Source organism: Anolis carolinensis, chromosome 2 (assembly GCF_035594765.1).
Source record: "Anolis carolinensis isolate JA03-04 chromosome 2, rAnoCar3.1.pri, whole genome shotgun sequence".
Classification (NCBI taxonomy): Eukaryota; Metazoa; Chordata; class Lepidosauria; order Squamata; family Dactyloidae; genus Anolis; species Anolis carolinensis.
The window spans coordinates 147,485,956-147,508,169 of NC_085842.1; the positions used below are offsets into that span (position 1 = coordinate 147,485,956).

A 22,214-nucleotide genomic window follows, 5' to 3' on the forward strand; every position below is an offset into this window, starting at 1 on the left:
TTGAAGAAAGAAACCTTTATTAATAATCTTAATAATAATAATAATAGTAATAATAATAATCATCAATAAATAATAATACTGTTTATTTGAATGTTCACACCTTAGAAGCATACAGAATGGGGCGGGTGGCTGATGCTCCCAGGGTGGGAGAAACGGCAGCAAATGGGAGGAGGGGCTTTGTACAAGGGGGGCAGAAGTGGTAAAGGGGGGGGGCTATGTACAACGGGAATAGAAAAGGAGGATCATCTGGTTGCTGGCGTGTCAGGAGCTTTAATGCTGAATAGAAAGTGAGGTTTCATGAGATGACTAAGCCCAGGTGGGGTCAGGGTTGGGCTGGCAGTGGGGGTTGGGTGAGGAAGGGATGCCCTGAGTCCATCTGGCTCCAGGGTGGTAGATGGTGGAGGAAGGCAGGCTGTAAGGCATGCACTCCTCCCACCATGGGCTGCGGCAGGGAGGAAAATGGAGGAATAGGGGATTGCCCCATTGCAAAAGCAGCCTCTGGGGCTTGCTGAAAATTTTGCTCCATTCTTGCAGCAAAACAGTTCTTGTTTCTTAATTACTCTGGTCCCTCCTGCCTCAGCTTCTGCCACTGCTGCCGCCACGGTGGAGGAGCTGCAATGTCCTGTCTCTCACTTGGCCCTGTGGTCCTTTAGGAATATGCATATACCTCAGGCACAGCAGTGCCTCCTGCTTCTCTTCCTCTTCCACTTACCACTACCACAGTGAAGAGGTGTGCGGCACTTTTTGGCCCTGTCTTGGGGGGGGGGGTCTTACGGCTGAGGAGGCAGGGGTTATCTCAGGTAATCTCAGCTCTCAGGTGACCCACAGAGAGCTCAGCCAGGCCTGCTGTGGGGTTGGTAAAGGAATGAGGAGTGTGAATGGGGGCTGGGGAGAGTGGTGATAGGGATCCTGACCCCAAAGGGGCTAGTGGGAGCGGGGATCCTCAGGGGAGGGGAAAGTGCAATCTCTTCAAAGAAAACCCCCTCTAAAACCCGAGATTCCCACCCACTGGGATAAGCTAGCTGTACCCCCAAAGCCCCTGCCCTGGCTTGGCCCGGGAATCCCCAAGACCAACTTGACAAATGGATGAACCAGCAAAGCACAAAAAGCAGGCGAAGGGTCTGGGAAGCAAAAAGCAGGATCGCTAGCCCTGCCGGTGCGCTCGTGGCGTTAGTCTGCGGTAGGGGTTGGCCGCAGCTCTTCTCCAGGGGGTTGAAAGGAAGACGTAGTGGCCCCGGGGCCTCCAGAGTCCAGTCCATGTGTCAGAGTGCCTGTCCCTCCTGGCTCCATAGTCTGCAGCAGAAGAGGAGGGGGCAAGGGAGCAGGGCACGGGTCTCCCGGGCATGGACAGCTTTGTAGAGTCTGTGGGCAGCTGCCGTCCTCTCTGTCCGGTGGGTCAGTCGGTGGCTGCGCTCCGGTTGGCCTTTCGCTTTGGGGGGGCGCATGTGTGGACAGAAGGGGGCTTTCACTCGGTCGCTTGGCTTGTATAGTTTTGTAATTGTTTTGTTGCTTTGCTTTAAAAAATATTTTGTGCCCTTCCTGGTCCCAGAAGGAAACAGCTGAAGGTTTCACTATAACAGAAAACAAAAGGCAGAACGTTCTATGGAGAAACCTGCAGGCACTTGCCTGGGGGTGGGATGGGGTGGGTTGGGGTCAGGGGTGTGCAGAAAGAGTGGGGCAGTGGGAGGTGTGACAGAAGGCCTTTCTGGCCCCTGGATGGTTGTTGGCCTAAAATGTTTGAACTGGGAAGTGAGGACACTGGCACCCAATCCCCAGCCTCCTTGACCATTGCCCATTCCCTCTGCCCGTCCTGCTCCTGTCTCCACAAATGCCTTCCTCTCCCATCCACTTCAGAATAGATCTTTGAGTTGGTTCTGTACAGCACATGGAGAGAGACTATTGCCCACTGGCTAACCTTAGTAGTCCCACATTGATGAAGGAGCTAGGATCATTCAGCCCCGTTGGGGCTGCTCCCAGCCAGCTCCTTCATATCCCCAGGCAATTTGGTGAGAGAGAGAGGTGTGAAGCCAGGAGGGTCCCAGAAGGGGGCCTATTTTGGCCCCTGCCAACTTGGCAGAAGGCCCACTGCTGCCATAGGATTTTCAGTTTCCTTCCCTTCTTACTGTACATTCTTGGAAAACACTGAAGTGGGAAATGTTCTCCTGTCCCTGATCAAGTCAACTCAGTGGCACAGCCCCACCCCCTAGATAGTTTTGTTGTGGTGACACAGTGGGGAAGGATGGAAGATACTTCCTGCAGTCACTTGGAGACTGAGTAGATCTAAGCATGGTAGCAATGGGTTAGGATTTGAGAGCATAGGCTTGTTAGTATTCCAGGAAAGCCTTGGGCCCTGCCCATCCAGTGTTGCAGGCAAGGATATCCCATGTGGGCAGTTTACATCTGATAGGGATGAAATCCTGAGTTCTCTTAATGGTATTCTCCCCCTTGAGGTTCTCCCTTAATCATGTGAGAGATTTGCCATGGGACAACGTGGGATGCCTTTATGGGCCTACCCAAAGTGAATGAGGTGCCCCAGAACTGAGAGCCTGGGAACTGGAAACCCATAAGAGTTGGGAAGCTGAGTGGCCTCTGAGAAAAACAGGAGGCTCTCCTTGAGGTTCTGCTTGCTGGTGGTCTATTTGTTTGCTTTTGCCTGAAAGCAGGCACCAGTCCCAAATTCCAAGGCTGGTGGCTTTGCACAATGGAAACACACTTGGCTGTACACCATCAGAGACATGTGGGATGTGAGACATGAGAGGTGGTTTGAGGTAAAGAAATAAGGTGGGTTTAGGCAGCTCAGGGCCAACAGTGTGGGGCAGGGGCCCAGGTCCATTTGATTTTGATTTGGTTTCTAAGGAGAAGTCAGTGTGACTATTGTGAGGAGGGGCTGGGTCTGTCTTGCTAGTAGGGAGTGAAGCGGCTGTACCCTCCTCGGTATAGACTAGCCTGCAACATCAAAGACGGAGAAAAAGCCAATCAGTATAAAGGAGAGGCACAGCCCATCCCTGCCCCATTACTTCAGCCCTTGGGGTGGTCTCTCCAGATCACCCAGGCTAGCAGAGGCCTTGCTTTATGGCAGTGGCCAGCAGTGGTGGGTGGACAAAACTCGAAGCATGCAATGCTGCTTTGGGCTTGGACTCACAAGATGTCTGAATAATGGTGGAGGGCAAAGGTTGATGTTCATTTCTTTAAAAAAGTGTTTGAAGAAGAGAACAGGACATTTGTAGCAAGTATCATTCCAGGACGAAAGTTGTTTCCGACTGAAATTTCACTCCTCCATGCCCATATCTGGCCCAGAATCGTCCATATTGGTGGTTCTCAACCTGTGGGTCCCTGTTGTTAGGATTTCTGGGAGTTGAAGGCCAAAACATCTGGGGACCCACAGGTTGAGAACCACTGCTCTATATGATCACTTCTTCCCAACAGCTGATGGCTGAACTCAGTTCCATTAGCCTGTAGGGTGGTTGCCATAGATGGGTGAAGCCCGGTCTTTTAGGTGTTGTTCTGCTCTACCTCCCATTATCCCTAGTTAGCACAGATGTTCTTGCAGGGCAACTTCAATGTTTTTCATTTTGAATGCAATTACAAAGAGACATCCCTGCAAAAAGTGTGATAGTGTGTGTAAGACCAAGAAATGGCAAATAGTTGTCTGTCTGCACAGGCATAAGCTTTGTCCCACACCAGTTTTCTACTGAAGAATGGCTTGCTGCTTGAAAAATGGCCCCTGAGAAAATGTTCACATATACCCTGAACAAACTACTTCTTGTTCTGGATGATGGAGCCAGGGCATTGGATTTGCAGGGAAACCTGTCTTCTGTTTCAAGGCCGGTAACAACCACAGAGCCAAAAGGCAAACATCTGTGCCTTGCTGGCTATGATGGTAGCAGGATATATGCCAGGACCATGTGTGTGAGTAAAAGTGTGAGCATTCTCTCTTGGGAGCTTCCTATTAAGTTTTTCCCCCCTTGTGGCATGAGACTGTAGCTGTGGGGTGAGAGTGCAGGTGCTTCCAGAGGCATTCCAACATGCCCATTCCCTCTGCCCCTTCACCCTATGTGGCAGCCTAAACCCAACATGGCATGCTCCCCTGTTAGCCCACTCACAAGGAGGTAGTGGTAGTCCCAGGTTTTCTTACCATGGTGCCAATGCTGTAGGTGGCAGCAGGGCCGATGGTGTGGTGGTAAGGATCTGCAGCTGCATAAACTCTGCCGTAACTAGGAGCGAACACAGGGGGCAGCGTTAAAAACTGGGGGATCGCAGAGTTGCCAACCCTAAATGTTCAAAAAATTATGAATCAGGCCCCAGGCATCATATCTTTTCAAGGCATGATATGCACAACAGAAATTGCAGAATTATTTTCTGAGCATCCCATATTCACCCCCCTCTCCTGCAACCCTGCTCTTCCCAGAGATCAAGAGTCAGACATCAGAGGTATCAATCATGAATATGCTAGGGCTAGAATCCTGCTGATGACTTAGTATCAGCATAAAGATCATGTTCTGGGCAGTCAGAATATGTCAAGAAGCATTTGGTCAAAGGGATTGAGCTGTGCTGGGGAATTTCCAACTGTTGTGGCACAGCTGGGAGGCAAGGAGTGGTGGCATTACCTGTGTCCCTAACTGTTGGAGAAATCTGGCCACCTCCTAGAGAAGGTTCTCAATCCATGGGTTGTTTTGGGATTTCTGGCTGGGATTTCTGGGAGTTGTAGGCCAAAACATCTGGGGACCCACAGGTTGAGAACCACTGTCCTAGAGGCTCTGAATACTTGATGAGGTCTATGGAAGAGTTAAATCAGTTTTTAAATGACTCAACGGGAGATGAAGAGATGATGTCCAATTGCCCTTATGTACTCAAGGAAAAAAGAGCAGCCTTCGCATCCAACCTAAGGTGTGAAGTGTATGTGATAACAGCTGGACCATGGATGGAGGTCAGGTCAAAAAGAAATGGCATGGAGGAGCTGGAGCCCGACTAGCTTTGTGGCTGGATTTGGGAAATGGGGAGGGAAGGATCAATATTGGATCATGTGAACTGAGAGAAGGAAATTATAAGAGGATTTTGAGAGTGAAAGAATGAACAAAGAGCTGAATTGCAGACTCCAAGGCCAATACTTCCAGAGAAGAATAGAGTTATAACTTAATACTGATATTCAATAGCTGAAGTCTTAAGCAGTGAACTCTCAGGGGATTTTATAATAAGAATACTTAGTATTTATAGAGCGATTTTCCTAAATGTTCAAACTCCTTCACATACATTATCTCAGTAATCCTTCAGCAGCTCCATAACGTAGACTCGTATTATAATCCCATATTGCAGATGGGAAGGCGGAGGCTGAATGAGCAAGGGTTCATCTGAGGCAATTCCAGTGAATTCATTACTGAGAGGGGATCTGAACCCTAGCTCACAGCTCATTCTCCCAGTCAGTGTCACATCTATACTTACAGTATCTGTCTGGGCCTTTTAGACCAAACACCAAATGTACCCTGCTGCTTCATTTGAGGGATGATACAGAGGGTGGGGTGGTGGTTCCATTTTATCACTGTGTTACTAAGTGTGTCGATCAAACAATCGTGTGAAATTCTAATTAGATACTTTAAAAAAAGGAATAAGGGAGTAAAGGGGTTAAATGGGTTATCAAGTGCAAACATTTTTACCAGTTGCCTGAGAAAGAAGTATTAGCCATTGTGGCAATATTCAGGGTGATTTGAAATATAACAGAAATATGGGGTGGGGCTGTTGACAGATTTGCCCTGTGAAAGGGGCTGTCTAAACAAATGCAGCTGCATCGAACTTGGTTCCCTTTGTACATCATGGCTTGAGGTAATTATGAAATTAGATGTGTCCACAAAGAAGACAAATACCTAGTATGGGGGGGGGGGGATTCAAATACACAGTCATGTTACTCTAGAACAGGCCTGCACAAGCTGTTTCCAGCTTCCAGAATTCCTGATCACTGGACAATCTGGCTAAGGCAGTGGTTCTCAACCTGTGGGTCCCCAGGTATTTTGGCCTTCAACTCCCAGAAATCCTAACAGCTGGTAAACTGGCTGGGATTTCTGGGAGTTGTAGGCCAAAACATCTGGGGACCCACAGATTGAGAACCACTGGGCTAAGGCTTCTGAAAGTGGGAATTCCAAACACCTGGAAGGCCACTTATTGTGCAGGCCTGATCGAGAATATCAATGTGCAATGGAATCTTGTAGTATCTTAGAAATTAACTGAGAGAACAACATCAGTACTATATGCTTTCATAGACCAAATCTACTTTCTCAGATGCATGGAGTGAAAACATTTCATTATCTTGCTTAGTTTCTAAGGTGCTACAAAATCATTTTGATGTAATGTTGAATTCATGAGCATGAACTCAATATTATGTTCATGAATTGGAGCTGGAGTACATGAAGAGTCAGGGGATCTTGGCATGTGCTCTGCCCAGATGGGGCATGAATCGTTCACAGTATCCTATTGCTGCCTCACAGTTTTGCAGGGATGGGAAACATTGCTTGTTGACTAGCTAACAGCAGTAATGTTCCACCTTCCTGACTACTTGGGGGTGACCTCACCAAATTACCTTAATACGGGAGTCTTTATCCCAGTGTCTCAGAATCCAAGCCAAAGCAATATGCTTAGAAAGCATGGGACTGCAGTACTATGAATTGATTGTAATTGTAATTGCAAAAGCATAATTGTTGAAAAAAATTGGTGAAATCAATATTAAGACCACTAAGCATCTAATTGTATACAAAACATTAATAGAACAAGGTATGCACACCAGATATTCTACAAATTTTATACGGATAATCAATGTATTGCAAAAATAGCATGAAACTGCAAACCAAGTAAATCAAAAGGATAGCATGTCTAGATTATATCCTGTTTTAATATATCTCTTCAATAAACTTCCTGTTATAATGCTAATTGTGAGAAAAACTTGCCAACTGCCATTGAACATTAAATGCCATGAATAAAGGGGTCCATAATTAATTGTCCTCTTCAAAAATATGAATCCATTCTAATGCTGAATGACTCTATCTTCCAAACAGATGAGGGATGATACAAAGGGTGGGGGTGAGGGAGTGGTGGTTCCATTTTATCACTGTTTTTCTAAGTGTGCTGATCAAACAATCATGTGAAATTCTAATTCGATACTTTAAAAAAGGAATAAGAGGGTAAAGGGGTTGTAATTACGTAAATAGATTCATGTTATAAGGTTTGCAGCCACGTGCTTTCCATTCAGTTTGGTTTGGTTCTGCCTGCTGCCTTTTTATCTGACTTGGGAGAAAAAGGAAGCCAGCTTGTAGGACTGGAAGTTAAAGCGAGACATGATTCCTAACAAAAGGTAAATTTGCTTACCTGTCGCTGTAAGCTGCTGCTGTTGCTGCAGGTTGGGCATATCTGTAGGCGGCATAACCCCCCTGGAGCAAAAAGGAGAGCCCAAGCTTTAGGGTGAGGACTGTGACCTTCTGCCTGCCCACCTGTCTAGATGATCAGGGGAAGAGGGCTTCCTTTTGTGTCAAGAGGCTGGTTCTTTGAAAAGAAATGGACCACACAAGGTGCTATGCAAGCCCAGGAGGGAGACCTGTCCCCACTACCCACAAGGCGAGTCCAACACTAGTCTCATTAGCATTCCCCGGGGGTCTCGCTAACATTAACCTGCAAAAAATTAAACATGCTGAGGAGAGAATGTCACCTCCCCAGCGGGTGGCAGTGTTAACGAGATGTCGCCTCTGATAAATCCGTCAGAGCCTGCCTGAAATATTGCCCAGAGCATTTTAAATATGGAGGGGAAATGCTGCTGTAATACAGCATGCTGACACTGGGCTAGGAAATAAATCCTGGCTTTTGTGGAAGCAGATGCAAGAAAGGAAGGCACCTGCACACATTCGCACACGCACACACTAACCCCCCATCTGCCTCCCCTCTTCTGCTGTCTTCCAAACTTTCAAAGTGGCCTCATCAGCCTGTGGGAGGGGGAACCTTGCTTTCAAACATTTCTGTTTCTGTCTACTGGCCTATCCATTTTTTGTGAGTTACTTTGGATTTTTTTTAAAAGAATGCCCCCCTGGGAGATATACAGATGCCACTTTGTTTCCTCCCCCAACCCCCTGTACTTTGGGAGTAGACAGGAAATTATTCACCTGTCTTTCTCTGCAAAGTGTTCACCTGCTCACATCATGTAACCAAATGAGCAGGTGGAGCTTGGAACAGATCAGAAACACTCCTCACAAGGGCACAGAGCTGTTAGGTAATCTAAAGGTAATCCTTCCAAGCACAGCTGGGGAGAGTGGCACAAGAGACATATGCAGAGTTGATGTAGCTTAAGCTTAAAGGAGCTGAAAGAGAGGGACTTACATAAATTTCAGCACCATAGAATCCATCCTGGTAAACCACTCTGCAAAGGAAATAAAGGAAAAACAATAAAAATGACTTCTCACATTCAATGCACACAAAATACTTTGAAGCCCATTTGGTGCATATTTCTTTCAAAAGGATAGCTCCAGCCCTGGCACCTAGTGTAGCGGGCATTTTCAGGGCTGCTAATTGCCTTTCGCTGCCTTGACAGCGGGAGAGATGCAAATATGCTAGTCGCCAAGTGTGATGGGACGATCTGCTTGACAGGTCAACAGGATGACCAAAGGAGGAGCAGGTGCTTTTTCGGGAATCTGGACAAAGCTGCTTTCAGATTGGTTTGAACATTTGTGCCCTTGGATATTGACATGGGTACAGTGACTGCTCTGCATTCATTTTCATCTTGAGGAAAAACAGAAGAGAAGAGAGTTCCTCACTCCCATGGCTCGAGGCTACAGAAAATGCCCGTAAGGAGAGTGACTACCCCAGTTCTCTTTCTCCTCCCACACGGCCTCTTGTCATGTTTTTGTGTTCATCTGTCTTGGCTGATCCCCGTGTGAATGTAGCTGCCAAAAAGCAAAACAAAAACAACCACTCTACACTTCACAAAATGTGAACCAGTTTCAGAAGAGAGTGCAAAAACAGAAGAGAGTGCATATATCTGCATACATTTAATGGACCATGTTGGTCACGCAATTTGAAGATTCCTGATGAAGAGAAGGCATAGCTATGGAATGTGCTTTCCTAGCTGGGAGATGGATGTGAAGGGCAAAACAACCACATGAGTAACTCTTATGCAGCCAGCCCAGGTTCCCACAGCAACACCCACTGCACTCAGTCAGCTGTCTAGCAGCATACTCACTTAAAATCTCCCCTCCAAATCACATTTTTATGGCAAAGTATAATGTTTTTCTATATGAAATAAATTTAACACTGTAGATAATGTAGGGAGCAGGCCTTACCAACTGGGACAAACCTAGGGTAAACTGACAACTGTCACATAGTGTAAGGGGTTCTGGGTGTGCCAAGTTACTGGAGCCCCTATGCCACTTAATTCCAGACAAAATGTAACTATCTTAACTACAAAAGCACACCCCATACACAGCTTTGGGCAGGGGGAATCAGATGATTGGGGTTTGTGGTCAAGGCCAGACCATTTGTGGTTCTCTAGATGTTGGGGAGCATAGCCAATGGTGAAGTGTGGCATCAGATAATTGTTCTATGTAAAAACAGCACACAATCCAGTACTTAGCAAGGTGGGCTGACCTTCACCCTGGGTCAGCACAGGCTTGATGCTGGGATCCATAGGATATAAGGGTGAAGGCAATGCCTTCAGGAGCACCCACCTAAATGGGAAAGATCTTCTCACCCTCCCCCCCAATGGAAAGGGCTCTGATTCTGCTGGATACTCACGCTCCATAAGTGGGGATGGGTGGAGGTGGGGGAGCTGCCCGGAACGTGTTGTAGACTGTGCGGCCCCGCCCCCGCAAGTGTGCCCCCCGGTACGCTACTGCTGTTCCTGTGGCTGGATATGGGAAACCTGTCACTGAGAGAGAGAGAGAGAGAGAGAGAGAGAGAGAGAGAGCCTTTCATGAGTAAGAGACTGGAATCAGCCCATATACTAAATCTTACTTCCCAATCTATCCTTCTACAATTGGTAAGACAAACTTTTGTTTTTTAAAAACAATTAAACTATTAAACATAGTAATTTAAAAACATCTGATACAATGATGTAAAAATTGACACCCCTTCCATACCAGCCAGCTTCCAGCAGGGAAGGCAAAAATTATCTTGCTAGGACCACAGATCCTAAAAACTGTCAACAGTCATGGCCAGTTAATATGTTAGGTGAGAGATCCTGGGAATTCTGGCCCTCCAAAAAAGTAAGTTACCCAAGCTCTGCTATGGACAGATATAGGTCACTTCCATTTTGATTGCTGTTTGGAAAGTTGTAGCTGAGAACCAGGATGTTTTCAACCTCTACCCTTCCCTTCCGTCTTGCGTCTGCCACCACATCACAGATCCCCTTAACTCCCATTTCAACCATGCTAGATATGAGTAATGCATCAAGACGTCTCATCGATTACCACACCTCCATCCTGGAGCAAGCCCTCAAGAACAATTCTGTTAGCCTAGTGACACCAAATGCATCATTATCATGAGAGGATCATGGGGTAAAGTGTTTAGTTTGTGGAGAAGATTATGGGGAGGGAAGGAAAACTAGTCTACATCACAGTTAATGACTCTTTTAACAGAAAAAAGAAGCAGACAAAACCCCAGCATATTTGGGCATGAATCGATGTGGGATGTGTTACAAGGTATGAAAATCCGCTGGCTGGCTGGGTTTGAATGTGTGTCCTTCGAGTGCTATACTACTACTCTTTATCTATCTCCATTTCTTAGCTTTTTCATCACCAATTCATCACCAATGTTTTAGGAAAACAACGATGAGCTAATTCCAGCTTTGAGACTTTAATGTTTAGCCAGATCCAAAATAGACAATTAGTGTCCAAGGATCTAGTCTCATCCATATATTACCTGCATAGAACTCTGGGCCATAGACAGTCCCCACCACAGGGTTCAGCTTCCATCCTGGGAAGGAAAAACAAAGAAACATGAAAGCATCACCCTTTTGCTGCCTGAAGAATGCCTGAGAATCTGAGGAAAGGGGCTGGAAAGATACAAGAGGCCTTTGCCCTCAAAGGGAAGAGAGCAACAGGCCTACTGAATATGGGAGTCTAGGGAAACACTGAGTCCATTTCTTAAGCAAGATCAGAAACACTTGGTTTTTTTTTGTCATCTATGTCCCCTTGACAGACACCACAAAGCCAGGCTCCAATCCCACAAAGATTATTTTTCCATTTCTTGAGATTCTCCAGCAACCACAAAATCTTCAGCCCTGTTTCCCACCTTCAGATACGGTTGCACAAGACAGAACAAGTGTATCTAGCAGACCCCGCCTACTTTTGGAAATGACTAGCAGTAGCGTATCACACAAATGCCCTCCTGCCATTATCCCAAATCCATTACCATTTGTGTAGGGATTGGCTGCCTTTTTGTTTGTCATCACTCGTGCTGTGGCATTGTTGACCTAGAAAGAGAAAAAGCCAGTTAGTTCTTGGTAGTTCTTGGGCTCAAATAGCATCCCTCTTTCTTGGGAGGGTATATCTGGGATTGGAAATTCAAGGAAAGTTCCAGGCTTCACAAATACCAATTGGGATTTGGGTCAGATTTTCCCATGCAAAGGATCTTCATAGCCATGCCTACAATGCCATATCAGCCAACACCCAAACTCCTGCCTGCTGATTTGTACATCTCAGATCTCTTTCCCATCCAATATAATCTTGATTCCTGGCCCATAATTCTTCCTATTGTACTGCACAAGACGAAAGCTATAGTTTCCAGTTTGGGGTATTTTGAAAAGAAACATTCCTGAAATTCACAATTCCCAGTACTTCATGTTCACAGCTAACATGCAGGGCTCTCCCCAGGGCTCATGCACAATTCAAGTACTGGACAGGGATGTGATGCCACAGGAGAGAACACTTCAGAAACTGAACACAGAGCAAAAGGGCAGGAAGCTCAGCAGAAAAGGGTGTCTGGATTAATACCACCACATTAATTGTCGTGCCTGCCACTCTGACAACAGAGCTGAAGAGTTCTGGAAGTGCCATATGTGGCACAGTGCTTTGGATTAAAAAGAAGGGTCCAACAGCTCTCTCAGGACTGAACCAAGACATTGTTTGTTTGCAGATCTTCAGTAATGTGCACTAAAATTGCTCATAGTTTTAAATGAAAATACCAAGAGCTAAGCAATTTCCTGGGCAGCAGGTGGGAGTAGCCCTGTTGGTCTGCTGCAGAAAAACACCAGAATCTTAAAGACTAACAAGTTGTATTTTGTATATTGGGCATTCGCTTTTCTGAACTGCAAACATATTGTTTTTATCAAGTGGCAATTTGACTGGTGAAGCACTCCTGTGGGTTTGCATTTTTCAAACACATGATGGTTCAATGTAGTTTCCCAAACTGGGAAGCCTGGAAGATTCAGCTATATCTCACAGAAGCCTAGGAGTGGTTGGTGAACTGAATAAAAGGAGGCATCTCCTTCCACCATTTTGAGATAATGTGTTCTCCTTTTTCCCCTGCTCTGTTCATACACCAGCAAAGCTTATGCTTTTTTCCTTTTAGGTTCTCTTTGTTGGCTCCTAGCTCCTGTGAGCAGACCTGCTGGAGACATTCTGTCTTCCTCCCCTTCTCCTCTGCATCCTTCCCTTGCCTGGCTCCTCCGTCATTTAGAAACCATCAACACAGGGCATGCAACATCCACTCGGCCGCCTGCTTTGTCCGTGAGGCCCCAGAGGTGTGTTTATGCGTGCTTTTTAAAATAATGGTGGTTCTGGGGTAGCAAGCATGGTTCCTCATGCCCGACGCAGAGCAGGCAGTGCACCTTTTCGCACCTCAATCTTGCGTCCCTCTACGATGGTGCCGTTCAGCTTCTCCCTTGCCCGATCGGCATCTGCACTAGTTTCAAAAGTTACAAACCCAAAACCCTGTGAGTGGGGGAGAGAAAGGAACAAGGAGAAAGAGAGAGAGCGGGAGGGAGGAGGAAGAGAAAAGGATGAAGAGAGAAAAGGGGGATGGGTAGGAAAGGACAGGACAGAGAGAAGGGGTGAGTAAAGGAGCAGCAGAGACAGAGCCCTTCAGGGCCTGGGAGGAGAGGTAGGACATGGACTCTCCAGGCCACCCCAAGTGCTGGGGGAGAGGGAGCAAAGTAAGGAGAAAGGAAGGGTCAGGCTTGAAAAAGATAGGACACAGAGAGTGGCTTCCCAAGAGTCAAAGGTTGTGGGATGAGACATGGCAGACTTACACTACAGCTTTTCTGATGGGAATTACCCCCTACTCCCAGAGGGGTCATGGATACAAATATATTGTACTGGGCTGATTGACTAGTGTATACCATTCCAGCCAGCCAGGGAGAGTCTTTCATCTTTCAGGAGGACTGGGGGACAAATTAGATGCTGATGTGCACTGGACTTCCTGATATTACTTTCAAATCTTCAGGTAGCAAAGGAGGGAGCAGGGAATGAGATTGGAGGTGCAATACAAGCGGGAGATGTTTAACCCCCCCCCCTCCTCATATTATTTCTACAAATGACCCAGTTGTTATTAGTCCTATTGGATGCATACAGACAAAATTCCTACATTGCATTTATCTTTCCCACTCTAATTCCAGGAAAACTGAAAGGAAACGATTGCTGATTTTGGAAAATCTGTGAGTGGGGGGAGGGAAAACCCCCATCCTTCCATGTTAGGCTTCTGATCAAATTTCCTACCTTTCCCTTTTTAAACTTTGTATCATATACACTGATGACTTATTGCCACTACCATGGTGTAGTCTGGCTCCAGGAGCAAATACTGGGGCTGACTGTAGATCTGTTTTTTGGGAGCTAAAAGATATTTCAAATCCCTGTCAGACTCTTTTAAACACTGCTCTGCCTTCTTGGACACAAAATGCCATGTTAATAAAGCATGTTGGTGTCTTATTTTCAAAATACACATTTTTTTTAAAAAAAAACAACTCTTATGCAACTCCCATTTTCACCAAATCTTAGATGCATTAAATAAGCTTTTTCCTCCTTTCCCACTTTGTTGGAGTGATTTCCACTTTCACCATGAGAGGGTGTTATTTTCCTGCATTAAACCACCTTAGCTATGGAACTAATCACTCTTGGTTTTTTATTCTGTTAAATGTTTTAGTTCACTGCAAATATAGGACCCCCCTTAGTTAAGTGCTTGCATTCAACTCTTTTGCTTTCAAGGTGGAAAGTTAAATTGCCAAATTAAGCTCTCTGTCCATGGCTGCAGGGTTTGTGGCTGGGGGGGGGGGGGGAGTTTGCATTGGATGCAGGTGGAAAGCTATTAGAAGCTGGAAGGCAACTTGAGGCAGAGGAAGGAAAAGGCAGAGAGACCTGGGAGGAGCAGGAGTGCGGACTGTGGCCTGGCCTCCTGGCAAATCACACCTATACTGACATGGTGGCAGTACCGTATACCAAGAGGCAAAACCTACCTTAGAACCGCGCTCATTGAAAATAATTTCAACGTCCAGGATCTTTCCAAATTGCTGCAGAAGAAAAAACAAAAATGTGGGAAAGAGAGTACAGTAAGTGAAAAAGGGAATGGTCGCTTCTTCTTCCCTCCTCCCTCTTCTTTTGTCAGCTCAGATTAGCAATACAAATACCCCCAGGACCCTGATTCAACAGGAGGGATCAACACAGTGGCATTTTTGTGGAGAAAGAGCACAAAGGCTGCAGAAGGTGGAGGTGTCTCTGGGGGCAAGCTCGACAACAGCATTCAGTCCCAGTAACATTAATTCTGCGTTCTATCACCTTTCAGAGGGCCCAGTGCATGTGTGTGTGCAGGTGTACATGCATGTGTGTGCAAGCAGAGGGGTGGTTATCGACTCACCCCAAACATTTGCCGCAGGTCGGGGTCCCGGAAGCGGAAGGGGATGTTGGAGACGTGTAATCGCTTTGGCTGCTGCTTGTCGGAACCACTATCTGGCGGGTGTAGCGTCTGGTTGTCTGTCTGCGCGGCTTCATCTGTCTGCTGGTGGGGTGGGGGAGAAGGAAGCAAAGGATAACCACACTGTGACTCCAGCCCCATGGCAATCTGCTTGCACATTTGCAGAGTTATCATTGCCCCTGGAAAAAGGGCAGATGGTGGGGGCACTGTGAACCAGTGCAAGTGTACCAGAGCATGGGTGTATGTGTAAGGGTTTTGCTTGGAGCTAAGACGTCTTGTCACTATGAACCTTGCAGTGTGGGGTTCTGGTGTCCTTTGTCTGGCTTCCTCTCTCAATTCCCCTCCCCCAGAGATCTGGATTGACAACTTGCTGAGGCTCCCCCCCCCCCCCCCGCTCACAATTCAATTACTCATCAATTTCAGCTCCTGTTCCCCATTTCCCTTTCCCTGCATTCATTTTCTTTGGGCTCCTATTATCTGCATGAATTTAGGCCAGGAACTGCATGTAAGTCTTTGAGCCACACTTGCCCATCCCTCCTTTAGGTGATTGACTAGGACAGCGATCTATACATACAGATGGACAGGCTGCTATGCAGTTGCCAACTTTCACTGGCACACAGAGAGTGCAGACCAATGTGGACTGGGATTATGACTCAGGGAGCCCCCAGTTTTCATCTCACTTAGTCCATTAATTAACTGGTCTTTGGAAAGCCATTCCAGCCTATCTGTCTAGCTACAAAATGAGGAAATTACTAGGATTGCTGGGCACGGGTGTTTGAATGAGTGGGAGAAAACCTGCGGCAGACACTTTCACAGGTAGTGGGGGCCAGCCTGAACCCAGGTCTGCCTATGGGCTTGTGTGGTACAGCCATGTGGGGAGACAGGGCTCTCTCACACAGCCACGGGGTGGCAAGATGCCAGCCTGGCACTCAGGGACGAAGGAACGGCTAGAAACTGCTCACTCAGCTCTTCATCGCAGAGCTGCATTACAACCACATCATTGGCACGATGGGATTGGCAGACAGCCAAGCAGGTAGATTACAAGTGATTAGGGACATGAAGAGAGCCAGGAAACTTAAGTATTGAGCCACAAATGCCCATGGGGGCGGGGACAGCAGGGGGTTGGAAATGCCTTGGTGTGCTTGCCTCCTGCCACAGACTCTGAGCCCCTAGTCAAACGTGCAACAGGGTAAAGCAGACAAACTGGGAGGAAGTGGGATGATCCCCGCAAACCATCGACACCTCCCCCATTTTGCCACCCAAAATATATTTCTGGACACCTCTTGCAATTGTGTACATGCATCCCCCAACTTCTAGTTAGCATTCTTGTAAACAATTTCCCCCTTACTTTCCTTGCAAACTCATTTCGACTACAACTCCCACAATTCCCTAATAGGACAACTAAGATAGAAATTGCAGTTCGAAATTGTGCCTCCCCCAGTCCTGCCTAATTGTCCACTTTCTTTAACCAGCCCTCATCCCACCTCACCCACTTTGTTCCCTGTACTGACACATTCCCTTTACATTCATACAGACTCTGTAGTAACCCCCCTCCCATACCGGTACTGTCTGTGTGCCTGCTATGGACTGCGTGCTGGCATCGGTGCCGGGCTGTTCAGGGTGGCTCTGTGCTGGCGTGTAGAGAGTCAAGGCGTGCTCAGGTACTGTGCTCTGCCCTGAGTAGTCCTGTGCCGGATGCGGATGTGGCGGAGGAGCATACTCTGCAGGGATGCCATTCTGGGGAGGCGGTGGGTATGTGGCCGGGGGATAGGGCTGGGCCATTGCGTCAGGAGGAGCCGTGGCGTCCTGGTTGCCCTGCAGAGACACAACAGGAGAAATGCACTTTACCTTGATAATTCATATAAGTTAACATAATAGACCATGAAAATGACCATCTGTAGATTTTTCAAATTTTTTATTATAATTAATTTTTATTTAAATACATTAACAACGTACAGTGAGACAAAACACAAAACAATGAACATTTTACAAACTATAACCCCACCACCAAGGCCTGAACAAGTATTTCCTTTACCATACGCTTTATAAGTTAACCATTATATGTCAACCAAATGTCATATCCAAAATTCCTGACCAACAAGGTTGTATTGTTTTCCTTTTTCACTTTCTAGAACATATTTAATAAAAACTGACCAGTATAAATCAAAATAAGATCTATTAGTTTTCTCCCTGAACACCCTCATTTCCACTGATAATTTATCATTTAAGGCTACATTCCATACCTCCCCATACCGTGCTTCCAGTGTGAGATTGGTTACTATCTTCCAATTCCTTGCAATTATAAGTCTCGCTACTGTTTTTACACTGAGTAAAATAATGACCATCTGTAGATGAGTAATCCACACAGGAGCCTACTCAATGTCATTCAGATAATGACAACTGCAAAACTTGAGAAAGTCCTTTTTGTTTGAATAATATCAAAATTGGAATAATCCATGTTATAGTATTTGATTTCTCTCTGTTTGTAAAAGTTGTACAGTGAAGAAAGCTGTCAGAAAGAAAATAAATGTGGTGCAGGAGGACTGTTCTACAGGTACCATGGACTGTTAAAAAGACCTATAAATGGGTCTTAAAGCAAATCAAGCCAAAATTATCCCTAGAAACCAAGATGACAAAACTGAAACCATTGTACTTCGAACATATCAACAGAAGATGTGGCTCACTGGAAAACTGATAATAGTTGGTAAAGTGGAAGGCAATCGGAAAAAGAGGCAAACCATATTATGGGTATATTGATTCAATCAAGGAAGGCAGGGTTCAGAGTTTGCAAGATCTAAGCAGCTCAGTTGATGACCAGGGCTCTTGGAGGTTTTTCATTCATAAGGTGGCCATAAATCAAATATAAGTTTCCAACAGACCTCACAACCTCTGAGAATGCCTACCATAGATGTGGGCGAAACGTCAAGACAGAATGCTTCTGAAACATAGCTATAAAGCCTGGAAAATTCACAGCAACCCAGTCAAATATCAACTTAAGTTCCAGAATCCCCCAACCAGAATGACCACTGGCTGGCTGAGAAAATAACTTTTACAAGGTCTAGTAATCATCTCTTAGCTGCAAACTGTAACGGAAGATGTGTCTCATTTACCACAAACAGTGAAGAGTTGACCCAATCAATGCAAATTCTGCATTGTTTCTACCTGTGGATCAAAATTGGGGAGGATGTAAAAGCACAATCTTGGGAGATGTACATGTATCTACTCTGGGTTTTGGTAAATTTGATTTAAATCTTTTGACAACCGCTGGGAGAATTAAAGTGATAAAACAACATGGCAAGTGTAGGCAAGCAGATTGCTTAGTTGGGAACAAAAGGATTACATGTTGTGAAGGACAATCAAATCCTAGATTGAATTCTATTATTTAGTCCCAAATAGACCCATTGAATCATTTGTAAATAATGAGCCAACACACAGGTAAATCCCATGTTAAGACAAGCAACAGGATTTAGGCTGTTACTTCTTCACCCTGAAAGGCCTCCCAAGTAATTGTGAAGTTTCTTGTTTCTACATCTTTGTTTCTATGTTCAGACTGTAAGCCTCTTCAGTTAAAAAAAATGAAAGCTGGTACAGTAGAGTCTCGCTTATCCAACCTTCGCTTATCCAACGTTATGTATTATCCAATGCAGTCTGCCTTTTAGTAGTCAATGTTTTTGTAGTCAATGTTTTCAATACATTGCGATGTTTTGGTGCTAAATTTTAAATACAGTAATTACTACATATTGTTACTATGTACTAAACTGCTTTTTCTGTCAATTTGTTGTAAAACATGATGTTTTGGAGCTTAATTTGTAAAATCATAACATAATTTGACATTTAATAGGCTTTTCCTTAATCCCTCTTTATAATCCAACATTTTTGCTTATCCAACGTTCTGCTGGCCCGTTTATGTTGGATAAGCGAGACTCTACTGTATTCTCAAAACGCCAAATTCTGTACCCGATGCCTGCCTCCTTGCTGCAAATGCAAGGCGCACACTCATAGGTTGCTGTGGGCCAGAAGGTCTTCCTTGGGAAGTAGGCTGGGAATAATCTTGTCTAGGTGTGCTGCAGGTTCAATCCTCTGGCACCAAAGAAGGGAAAACAAACAAATATTTCATGCATTTCACAGATACCTTATGACATTTCTAAAGATGGCCTTCACTATGAAATATACAACTCAGTATCAACATAAACTTTTTATTAAGATCACACTTCAGTTTTCAGTGAATTTAAAAGTGAATCAGTTTAAACAAGTCAAATCCAAAAACGAAACCACCAAGAGCAGAATATATTCTAAAGAAGGGGCATATTGTGATGGAGAAAAGAAAAAGGCTGTTTGTGGCAGCAGGATATTTTTATTCCATTTGAAGATGGATCAAGTAAGTTGGGCAGAGGAAGGCAGCAGGAACATTTCAACAATACTGGTTTGCTTATGTCAGCAATTAACTTTAAGCAAGGAATGGGGAACAAAAAGAGGGAATGGGAGCAGGACAAGATTTTAAGCTGGGACTGGAATAAGGGCGGGGGAAATGGGGTGGGATATTGGCAAGCAAGGATGCAAATACTTTATTAAGTCAGGAACGGAATGACTGAGGGTGATGGAAGGAAAAGGTGGGAGCATTAGCAAGCAAGGGATTATTTTTTAATCCAGGTCTAGAGTGACTGAGGTGAATGGAAGGAGTGGGTGGGAGTATTTGTATAACATTTGTTTGCTTCAGGAAGCCAGGACTCATGCATGCCAAGGCACAGTGAGCTTCATTTGCTGTTCAAAGCATCAAGGGTTTGCCCACTTTGCAGAGCAGAGCAGGGTGGAGGGTCCAGAAACATGGGAAGCCACACTTTTGTTCTGGTGGGCCATATGTAGTTGTGGGCTGCATTTTGCCCACCTATGCCAACATGAACTCTCTTGACCAAAGTGCTACCTTTTCTGGAATGCTAGCTTTGCTAGGATGCAAGGTTATAGACTAAAGCAATCTTTACCTTGAAATATGGATGACAGCCATGCACACCTGACCCTTGGATCATGATATCATTTCACTCAGCATGTTTCCTGGCAGCCAGTACAAATACAGGGAAACATGTACATTGCAACTACTATAAGGAGAGAGACTGGTGGGTGGAGAGATGCAAAATGAAGGCATTGCCCCTCCAAACACAAATTCTATCCCCCTCGCCTTTTCCCAAAATTCCTTGCATGTTAAGTTGAACATTCATAAATTGTTTAAGCATATAATGAAAGGGGTCAGCATAGTAACTATGGGCATACAAAAACAGCAAATAGAAGGGTTCTAAGCATGAACACTTTTCAAAATCTCATTCTCTGCAGTGCTAGAAATATGAAATTTGAATGAAAATTTCACTCTTATTTAAGGGAGCAATGCTCTTGTTCTCCCCCTATTGCTATACACCTGGCTATTTTCCTTCCTTTGGTTCCCAGCAGGGGCCAAATCTAATTACATTGCCTTGAAATGAAATAAAAGCCCCACAAACCTGATCTCTTTAAAACTACCAGATTCATTGTGTTGCCACCAATATTTTAAAGAGAATTTCCTGGATTGAAATGGAGGGGGAAAGGGTTTGTCATGGAAGGGAAGGTGCTTCCAAATGATGATTTCATTAGGTAACCAGCCTGCTTCAATCATAGAAGGTCCTTAGTCTTTCACTTGTAACCCTCACACCTTTCCTCAACCAACTCATACTTTAAAAAATAACCAACGAAACTCTGTTCAGGAATAGTTACACTATGGAAATACACAATGCACAGAGAGTCCCCCTTACAACTCCAATAGAAAGGACAGAACACCTTGACTGTATGCTTGTTGGGGTTCCCTTGTCACACACTGGCTGCAATCTTCTATTATATATGTATATATGTATATATGAAATTATGCAACCCCTTACAGAACAAGAGTATTGTATAACACATGCTCAGGAAAGGTGATGCTTGGATAACCATTTCACAATGCACAACAATAGGGCATAGATGCATATGAATGTATCTTTTTGTGCATCTGTTGTTCATTCACAACTGCACAATGTGCCCATTTGTGCATCAATGTGCACAACTTGGCTTCTGCTGCCAATGCAGGGTTATTGCATAATTTCAAAATAAAATCTCCACATGTGTAGTGCAAAGCCAGTCTCCATTACAGAATGCTGGCTGTTATGTTAAACAGAACGAATGTTGTTGGGACTACGGTTATTGGAACGAAGAAGACAGAAGGAATTGTTGAGGATGCTTCCATATTAGTACTGCTTCAGCACCACTCTACTTAAATTTGTCAGAAACGGTACTAAAACTAAAGGTTTCACACAGTGCTGAACAAAGAAATAGAATCAGCAACACAGTTTTTCTCAATCACGGAGATGATGTTTACTCTGAACTAAGTCCTCTCACCAAAATTCCTTTCCAGAAGCAATGAAAAAGTAATCCTATTTGCAGGTTGTACAAAGGTGAAAAACGGGGCAAGCAAAAGTGATCAAGGGGCCGAAGCAACTTCCTGTGAGGAGACACAGATTACAATATGACCTCCGAATCCATAACAACAACAACTACTACTAAGTAGAGTCTCACTTATCCAACACAAACGGGCCGGCAGAATGTTGGATAAGCGAATATGTTGGATAATAAGGAGGCATTAAGGAAAGCCTATTAAACATCAAATTAGGTTATGATTTTACAAATGAAGCATCAAAACATCATGTTAGACAACAAATTTGGCAGAAAAAGTAGTTCAATACGCAGTAATGCTATGTAGTAATTACTGTATTTATGAATTTAGCACCAAAATATCACGATATATTTTATTTATTTATTTTTATTTATTTATTTTTCAAACTTATATGCCGCCACTCCATTCACTCCAAAAATGCGTTGGATAATCCAGAATGTTGGATAAGCGAGTGTTGGATAAATGAGACTCTACTGTACTACTACTACTACTACTACTACTACTACTACTTTATTTTTGTACCCTGCCTCCATCTCCCCGAAGGGACTCGGGCGGCTTACATGGGGCTAAGCCCATGATATCTCTTCAGCATGACTTTATGGTATTCTTGAGGCAGGAGTACTTTATTTCAACAGGGTTCAGTATTAACTATGGCTTCCACGCAGAGTTCAGGAATGTATTCTCCCTGTATATGGCAATCATACTGTTAATGAGTGGTGTGAAGGGCGCTATACAGCCAAAATACATTGGGCTGGTAATATGAGCAGGCGGGTGCCCATTCTGTTCTCATCCTCCTTGTGGACTTCTGATTGGAGTATCTGGATTGGTTGCTTTATTAAAACCCTTGTGAAGCACACATGATGGAAGATTAGATCATTAAGGTTGCCAATCTGAC

At 44.9% G+C, this 22,214-nt stretch overlaps 1 protein-coding gene across 10 annotated transcripts in view; it reads right to left on the reverse strand.

Annotated features, from left to right (window-relative positions):
* rbfox3 (RNA binding fox-1 homolog 3) overlaps positions 1-22,214 on the reverse strand; it is a 111,873-nt gene continuing 89,659 nt past the window's right edge. For 2 of the 10 annotated variants that reach the window (XM_062970785.1, XM_008104174.3), the window contains exons 2-12: positions 16,429-16,683; positions 14,812-14,952; positions 14,414-14,467; positions 12,804-12,896; positions 11,377-11,437; positions 10,885-10,938; positions 9,760-9,892; positions 8,350-8,389; positions 7,351-7,412; positions 4,136-4,214; positions 1-2,946 (exon numbers count right to left, since the gene is read on the reverse strand). In XM_062970785.1, coding sequence (XP_062826855.1) covers positions 2,902-2,946; positions 4,136-4,214; positions 7,351-7,412; positions 8,350-8,389; positions 9,760-9,892; positions 10,885-10,938; positions 11,377-11,437; positions 12,804-12,896; positions 14,414-14,467; positions 14,812-14,952; positions 16,429-16,650 — 984 coding nt within the window. In that variant the 5' untranslated portion in view covers positions 16,651-16,683 and the 3' untranslated portion in view covers positions 1-2,901. Of the gene's footprint in view, positions 2,947-4,135; positions 4,272-7,350; positions 7,413-8,349; positions 8,390-9,759; positions 9,893-10,884; positions 10,939-11,376; positions 11,438-12,803; positions 12,897-14,413; positions 14,468-14,811; positions 14,953-16,428; positions 16,684-22,214 lie in introns of all 10 variants that reach the window. The other 8 variants (XM_008104175.3, XM_008104172.3, XM_062970786.1 and 5 more) reach the window with 7 other exon arrangements.